Here is an 8,981-nt window from a genome sequence, read left to right on the forward strand (position 1 = left end):
AAGATTTGGGTATCACAGAGTGGTGGTTGTGGTGGTGATTATTAATTGTTGAATTCAAGATTTGGGTATCTAGGTGTGTGATTATTAATTTATTACGGTGGTTGTGGTGGTGAATGGCGGTGGCATGGTGGTGCCCGGTGGTGATTATTGTGGTGGATGAGAGAGAGACAGGAGAGGGAGAGAGATGGTACCTGGGCAAGAAAAGGGTTTAGGGATATTGAAAAAGAAGAACTATGAATTTATATATATTTATAATAATAATAATAATAATAATAATAATAATAATAATAATAATAATAATAATAATAAATATAGGGTAAGATTACAAAATACCCTTACCTATAAGGGTCAAACTACCGTTGACTAAGGCCGAGAGGTAAGGTTACGACATAACAGCAAACAGTGGGGGGTAAAATTGTAATTATTTCGTTAGGGGGTAAGGGTGCCAATCACCCCTAACCTCAGGGGGTAAAATTGTAGTTTACTCATTCTTTAAATTATATGTAATGTAATTAAGTATATATGTAATCTACACACATATACCCGATACCTGCATGTATATCCGTAAACCCATTGAGTGACGAGGCACCGGTACTAAACACAAATGATATGGGGTATGAGGTACGATTTATAACCTAATAGCTAATACGAAACCCATACTGTTCATACCCGTCTCATACCCGACCCGTCACAATAGATAATGTAGACCGACCCGTGACCCGTCACAATAGATAATGTAGACCGACCCGGTACCTGCACACACAAACGGTTAAGAAAAAGCACTTTTATTCCTGTCCCCATCCCTACACATATCATCTCTCAAAATGGGCGTGATCGAGCTTCACGTTTTCATGGCGGTTACCTCTTGATTTCTTCTAGCAACCACACCTTCAATCGCTACTCGTTCGATCAATCGATCACTCTCATGGATCCTGAGCAGACGTTCATCAGAGTTCAAGAACGATTCTCGCATGTTCTCACACCTAGAATCCGAGCGTCTCTCGAGTACATATATCTCTTGATTGCCATCACTCTCTTTTGTATTCTCGTTGTTATGCACGCGAATTATGTCCAGCAGGTACTCGATTCATGTTTCGTGTGTTAATTTAGTGTGTTACTCTTCAATTTTGAAGTTGTTTCGGTTGTAATTGTGATGTGACGCTACTATTTGCCCTAATATGATGAGGTTGTTGAGATTAACTGTAGTTTTGTTGTATTGATGATGATTTTAGGGTTGTGAGAGTGCATCAGTAGGATAACCTAGCATTTAGTTATAAGTAAAATCAGGTTATAATTAGAGAACATAAAGGCTAGTGAACGTGGATGTATGTTCTATTCAAATCTATATTTTGGGATCTAATAGAAAGCAAGAAGTGAACCTTTGTGGATATAAAGTTATAAACTACCTATCTTTTCGATCTATGCAAGGCTAGCTCCTGCTGTAGTTACTTTCCTTCGGAATAGTGGATATGTGCACCTAGAGTAATCAAAACCAGTTAACCAATCCCTACACACAAATATGTATACATAGGTATGTGTGTATATGTATGTATATGTGTGTGTATACACACGTGCAGACTGCAGAGTGCAGACATATTATGTTCATGTGGGCAGAGGTGTATTAACATCAAAGCGCTTCAGTTACCGGAGCGAAATAGAAATAACCGTAGCATTTTTTCATCGTCAATTATGTCAGTTGTTATTATCATCCAACCATGTATTAATTTATCATTTAGTAGAATATATATGTTTGTATAAATATCCTTCATGATGAATCAACATGTTAATCATTGTTAAGAGATTAATTTGAAATCTTTATGGGTCAGATGGAATTTATGATAAACATATCTCTCTGTATAATACATGAGTCGTACCATGTTGATGGTCATAGAATATCTATTTTATCAGAGGTCACGTTGATGGTCATTGTATCTCTATATCAGTTGTATGTTCCTATGTCTTGGCTAGTCTGTTATGATGTACTGCCTCTTTAGTTTTGTGGATGATCAAGATAACGAGTAGATAGAGGTATATTTTTAATAGTCATGTCTCTGCAGAAGGTATAATAGATATTTCTATAAGGTTGGTTGTCATGATCATAACTCATGTGCAGAACATATTGAAGTTCCTTCGGAAACTGCATATATGAAGCTTCATGACATAGAATCAATATAACAGGATTTGTTTTTTTTTTTTTTTTTTTTCCGTATGGTACACCGTAGTCGTACACTTTCTGAGATGTTTATGCCCCTTGGACACCCTTGTTTACATTATTTTTTAGTATTCGAAGCAAATATCTTGGCTTATATATATTCCTTGTCTGCTGTTCTAACTGGATTCCATGTTCTGTAGCCTGGCTGTTCTAGTGAACTTACTGGAGTTGCAACTACTGAAGCCCAACTTATCCAAATTAAGGTTTGCTATTTCTACCTCAATACTAGTATGTATATGCTATGGTGTCATTACAATGAGATATGAAGTTTCCAACTGTTGATTACCTCACACGTGTGCCTATACGTAATCATATGCAAAACTTTTAGTGCTAGTTGTGACATAGGGCCATAGGGGCATACCGCATACTTGTAGCATTAAGAAAGGTTTTGATAGCCCTTACTAAACATAAGCTCCATTTCTGTATAATTTTCTTTAACTTACTGTCCACCATTTGTGCAGATTACCAGTGCTGGCTTGTGGTCACAAAGTGAAGCTCCTCAGTATATAAAAAATAATGATATTGACAAAGAAAGTGTACCTAATGATGTGAAAGACGATGCACAATTTTGGTCAAATTGGCTAATTAGTTCAAGTGGTTGGAGCGGGAAATCGGCTCTTTTGAAGTTGTGGAGGTCCGATAATAAAGTTCTTGATTCACAATCTCAGATTTGTACTTCTAGCAGTGATAACATTGAAGATGCCTATTGCAAGAAAACTAAGAAAGATGAGTCCCGTGGCAGGTCAACCAAAGAATCATTGAAAGCTGCGATATTGCGCAAGTGGCACACACGTTTTTCATTTATTTGGAGACACACATCAAGGATTTTGGCAAGTTTATGGGTGAGTGTAACTTTCCTAGTTCTTTTATGAATGCTTCCTCTAAGCAGTTAATGAGGATATCGGTCAAGGACCGATATTTGAGATATCGGTAATTTTAATATCATGCTGAATTTATATATATAGCAATTTAACACTAACAGTTCAGTATACTCTCCTACCATTAACAAATTAACCTTTTGCAACTTGCAAAACGCTAACAATTGTAGCGTGTAGGAACCGATTAAGATTTAAAACACTAATAGCAGCAATAAGAAGAAAGGCGAATGGTAAAATTAAGAAGAAAAGTACTGATATAGGGAAAATCGGTGATATGTTGGTCAAATATCGGTCAATATCGCCGATAATATTGGTACCGATATTTTACATGGGGACCTATACCGATATTAACTGCACAGATTTGGAGGTAAGTGCATGATATCCCCCCCCCCCCCCCCCCTTTTCTCTCCTAAGTATAATATGCATGCATTGTAGCACACAGTCCGATGCAAAATTGAGATCTTTTTTAGCTGATCTGCATTTGGTTTTCATTTTGTTATTGAATTCTCCGACTTGAAACCTAAGTATATGTTTGCTTAGTTTAAAGTTCAAAATGCAGGACATTGCAGGTATTCATTTAAATATTGATATCAATAAATGTCTTCACGTACTTCACCTGGACAAGATTAATTCCTTGGCTGGTAAGTTATCTACCTATCTGCCTCTGACCTTGCTTATCAGTCTCAAGTTGTGTCGTATGCATATATAGGTCTGGTTCATGTGAATTTGATGTTAAATTTTACAGCGTGTCAGCGTTATAGTAAGGGTTGCGTTGTAACAACAGTTTGATACATTTATATAAGTTAAACATGAATGTTTTTTTGTGATATATTATGTTAGATCCTACAAATCTCCTATATAGGACTCAACATTGTCTGGCGATAGGCCTGCAGTATAGACGCCGGAACTTTTCTCATTATAAATCTTTTCTTTTGAGGTTTTAGTGCAGTGGCTTGAAATGAGGAGCGACACATTTGAACCAACTTATCTATATACAATGGAAAAGGTAAGACTGTAGTGACCTTGTTGATTTGTATTTTAGTTTCTTGTTCTCATTCATATGTCCAATACTTGAATCCTGTTTTCTGGAAAAGAGGGATGATTATGTCTTTCAATATTACATATTGGAGCTATTTGTAGGGTTACTTTCTTCTGCCTGAAAGAGCTAGAACTCAACATAACATCCGAACTGTCAACATCAGTATTTCAGCACGTGACCCCTGCTTCGGGAACAGGTACTGACCATCTCTAGGTTAATCATCGATCCATTTTATTGTGGTACAGGTACCATATCTATAATTTGGTTTACCTTTTGAACCAGTCTGGTTGTTCGATTACAAGTTTTTGGTTCCCTCTTCAATAAAGTCTTTAATTAGAAAAGCTGGTTGGTTATACTGATAATTATAGGGGCGTAAACGAGCCGAGCCGAGCCCGAGCTCGCCTCGGTTCGAGCTTTGCTTTCCATGAGTTTGGCTCGTTTCTTATTTATCAATTAATTTATACTAATTGTAATAATTATTTTTTTTACTAAAGTTATATATAACAATGTATACATATATTTATTATTTACTAATTTTTATCATAATTTTATAAAAAAAATATATTTATATAGATATACAGTAAATATATGAAATAAATAATATGCTCGTTTAGGCTCGCAAGCTGGCTCGAGCTCAATAAGTGAAGCTCGGGCTCGTTTACTAAACAAGCTTATATTTAGGTTCAGGCTCGAGCTCATTTAAGCTCCGCTCCTTCAAGCTTTTTTTTCGAGCCGATCTCAAGTAGCCTGGCTCATTTACACCCCTACTGATAATACACTGCATAGTTATCATAAGTTTCAGGTATTTTACACTGTGCATTTATGATAGCTGTTTGTTTATCCTACAATCTTCAGGTGGCAGCAGCTTCTGATCAATAGGCTTGTGGGATATGATACTATCTTGATGAACAGTTTGCTGAATTCTCCAGGCCAAGGTATATAAGTGTATAACAATGTTTTTGGCATGGTTTTTTGCGTTATGTTACATAAATTAGGTGTAATCGTTGTCCTTTATTTGAGATTTGATGCAGGCTACCTATTTAATTACCAGACAAGTGAATTCTACAACCTTACATATGCACATGAGAAACCAGAACGGTCGGCAAATTTTGGAGGTTTGCTACTTTTGCCATTTATTCGCTTCAACTTTGGTTATCCTCGAACAGAGTATTTTTACACTATGACTGGTTAAAGTCACTTAACGATTTGGTCCTATACCTTGCAGACTATTTTGCTACGAAGTGTGGTGTTCTTATGATGTCTCTTTTTGTTTTCTTCACTACAACTATGTCGGTTTCATTTACACTTAGGGAGACACAGACTCGCATGCTCAAGTTCACAGGTTTGTTCTGTACTTTTAGATTAACAATATTATTTAATATATAACACCTCTTAATGTATCGCGTTTATGTTTTTCACTATTTATAGTACAGCTTCAACACCATGCTCGGCATCGTCTTCCCACTTTTCAGTTGATATTTGTACACGTAATTGAATCTCTTGTGTTCGTACCAGTAAGTATATATATCTTATTGATTGTACTTAGTTACTTACCTTTAGCGAACTATTTCATACCATATCTAACATGGATAATTTTCCGTTTTGTATCTGCAGATAATGATAGGTATCCTGTTTTTTCTTTTTGAGTTTTATGACGACCAGCTTTTAGCTTTCATGGTGTTGATACTTGTCTGGCTTTGTGAACTCTTCACTCTTATCAGGTTCTCTCTTTTGTCTGTTAAATACAGAGGTGGTTATATTGTTATGATCACTGCTTTAATCTATATTTGCTTGCAGTGTCCGTACACCGATATCAATGAAGTTTTTTCCACGCTTCTTTTTGCTATATTTTCTGGTGTTTCATATCTATTTCTTCTCATACACCCATGGTTTGTTCCTCTCATCACTTATACGCCTCAATTCTTAAGCTTGGCGGTTGTATTATATGTAGCGTCATTGTAGAATGAACTTTTCAGGTTTTTCATATTTGGCACTCTCAACCACTGCTGCATTTATGTTGCACCTCATCCTCTACTTCTGGAACCGATTTGAGGTGAGAACGTTTGACTATGCTCTCTCTTTTAATAAATGGATTATATTGTCAGATTTGACAATGCCCCCTTTTAAAAAATCTTAAAACTATAATAATCCAAAAGTAAACACCAGATATCTTACTACCGTGTACGTCATTTGATTACCGTTTCCACAAGTTAACCGGTGTTACTGTTAATTCTGTTCCCTGGGCATATTATAACTTTGTGGAGTCAAGTTCACTTTTTTGATAGATTTTTATTTCATTATATCATTTGAACTAGTAAGTTTCTCCCACGTGTTGCAGCGGCAGCGAAACGTAAAGTAACGCAAATTTATACTGTTTAATGCAAACGTATCATATTTGACTCGAATCGTTTCTGAACAAAATTTACGTCAATATGTAGACCAACTGAAAACGTACATAAAAATAAGCACGAAAACGTTTTATATTTGACCCGACTTATTTCCTGAAAAAAATTAATTCGAAACGTAAGAAAATAGTGGTTCTTTAAGTTAAAGGATGGTACTGTGTTGCGGCGGCGGCGGCGAAACGTAAAGTAACTCAAACTTATACAATCTAATGATGGCGTATTATCTTTGGCCCGACACGTTTATGAACAACATTTACGTCAAAATGTAGACCAGCTGAAAACGTACATAAAAATATGCACTAAAACGTATTATATTTGACCCAACTCATTTCCAATTTTTTTTTTACGTCGAAATGTAAACAAACTTGGATCTATACTACACATACATATATAAAAATAAGCCCTTAAAACTCGTGGGGGTATAAGTGTAAAAACAGAAAGTTAAGGGGCTAAAGTACAAAAAAAGGAAAAAAATGTTATTGTAGCGCCGATGTGACGGATGCTACAGTAACCCGAACTTGTTCTTTAATAATATTTATAATTATAATTATAATTATAATATAATAGGTATTTAAGATTAATATATAAGATGTAATTTGACTATAGCCACAGATATATCTCCTTCGGTTTAATAGGTTTAATATTTGTTTCTCAGGTTCCGGCTCTGCAAAGATTTATGCAAAACAGAAGGTCACAGTTTCAGCAGCAACCGGACTTTCATATCACCTCCTCCACCATTCTGGCTTCGACCCTGCATATCACCAGACTAAACCCCTTGAGGAACGTGATAAACAATGCAACCAATCCTGGACCAACACAACCGCAAGCCGAGAATGACAACATGAACATGAACAGGGTATCAGACAATGAGGGTGGGGGCGCGATTAATTCGTTTAGTTCTACGCTGCTATGGATCTTGGGAGGCGCGTCTTCCGAAGGTCTAAACTCATTTCTTTCGATGTTTAGAGACCAGGGCCAAGAAAACCATCCTACACAATGAACCTGATTCTGCAAGATGGACAGCTATTCGGCTTTTAATATATGCATCGGTATAAAGCATTGTTCATATTTTCTTATCAAAGACAATCACATCCCATGTAGATAAACAGTGATAATTTTTGGTGAGAGCACAAGTTTGTTGAATATGTAAAACGACATCGTTTGACCTCAAACCTTGATGTGAATGTTCAATCAACACTGCAACTTCTATGCGAGTGTTCCCATATGAAAGTTATTGGCCGAGGTCGATACCTATTGAATATTCGCACAAATGCGAGTCAAATATGTAACAAGTACAACTAGCGTCTCAATAGATCTACATACACATCACGTACCGATATCACAATTATCCATATGAAGACTGGAGAGTAATGTGCATCTCGTGTTCATTCATTATGATCGCCTTGGCATTAACCATGGAAGAGATTGATGGGACGTCATTGGTCATTGTGTTTTTTGACATGCTTAGAATGTTGTATTACATTTTTGGATATGCTGGGCTTAGCGATTAGAGCAAATTTAATCTTGCAAGTCGATACATTCGGATTGATCATAATGTGTGGCATCGGTTTTACCTAAACAAGGTATAATGTTACGAGTATCACCATACTAAATGGCCATTATGAGCTCAATTTGGAACAAACAATAATTGCAGTTTTGGGGTTCTTAACGATTTGAAAGTTTAGAAAAAAGTGGGAAAAAGTTTATGGAAGGTTTAGAAGTCGATTTGTATGTTTGATGTAGCCTTTATGAATGAAATACATGAATACATACGAAAAGTAGCATCAAGTTCAAGTTTGAAAAGTTTGATCTATTAGTCAAAAAAAGTTACTACTCATGTGGCACCCAAGGGAAATTCTCAAATGCACCAACTTCTTCAGCGACTACTTGCTAAATTTCAGGACGAAATTTCTTTCAACTTGGGGATGATGTGACAACCCGTACTTTCCGAGGTTAAAACAGTTCACTTTTCTCAATTATTTCATTTATCTTTCGTTTACGCTTTACTTTTCACGTCGTATATTTTAAACCGAACGCAATTACTTAAACAAATATATTTATTAACCCGAAATGGTTATATATATAAGATGCAAGTAATTGTGTAACCCGAACTCGTGAAACCAAATCCAACCCAATCCCGTAACCCCAAACCCGATGACATGAGGCCCAACCCAAACCGTCCCACCCCACACCACTTTAGATGCGGCCCGACTCAACCCAAGTTAAACCGCCCAAAATTCATAACTCAACCCACTTTAGCTTGCGGCCCAAGCAAACCCAAACCGCCCCCACACATTAGCGTTCGGTTTCAACAACTTCTTGAACCCACTTCACTTCCTTGCTTTGTCAACAATTGACGGAGGTTACAGATTAAGTTCCGGCTGCTACCGTAAAAAACAAGTGATGTTGGTGGTAGCAACAATTGAATTACTACTAGTGCATGCAAC

The 8,981-nt window shown here is 36.5% G+C and overlaps 1 protein-coding gene across 2 annotated transcripts; it reads left to right on the forward strand.

The window, feature by feature from the left end:
* Positions 1–755: 755 nt before the first annotated feature.
* LOC110910563 (membralin-like protein At1g60995) lies at positions 756–7,793 on the forward strand. 2 transcript variants are annotated; one of them, XM_022155193.2, is made up of 15 exons: positions 764–1,078; positions 2,353–2,415; positions 2,674–2,846; positions 2,955–3,054; positions 3,650–3,731; positions 4,035–4,096; positions 4,231–4,325; positions 4,985–5,064; positions 5,161–5,244; positions 5,355–5,471; positions 5,558–5,643; positions 5,744–5,850; positions 5,927–6,018; positions 6,106–6,182; positions 7,190–7,759. In XM_022155193.2, the coding sequence occupies exons 1-15, from the start codon at positions 926–928 to the stop codon at positions 7,532–7,534; spliced, it is 1,716 nt and encodes a 571-aa protein (XP_022010885.1). In that variant the 5' UTR covers positions 764–925; the 3' UTR covers positions 7,535–7,759. The 2 variants fall into 2 exon arrangements, with proteins under 2 accessions (XP_022010884.1, XP_022010885.1); XM_022155192.2 differs by having other exon boundaries at positions 756–1,078; positions 2,674–3,054; positions 7,190–7,793.
* Positions 7,794–8,981: the final 1,188 nt, after the last annotated feature.

The sequence above is a fragment of the Helianthus annuus genome, chromosome 15, assembly GCF_002127325.2.
Source record: "Helianthus annuus cultivar XRQ/B chromosome 15, HanXRQr2.0-SUNRISE, whole genome shotgun sequence".
Classification (NCBI taxonomy): domain Eukaryota; kingdom Viridiplantae; phylum Streptophyta; class Magnoliopsida; order Asterales; family Asteraceae; genus Helianthus; species Helianthus annuus.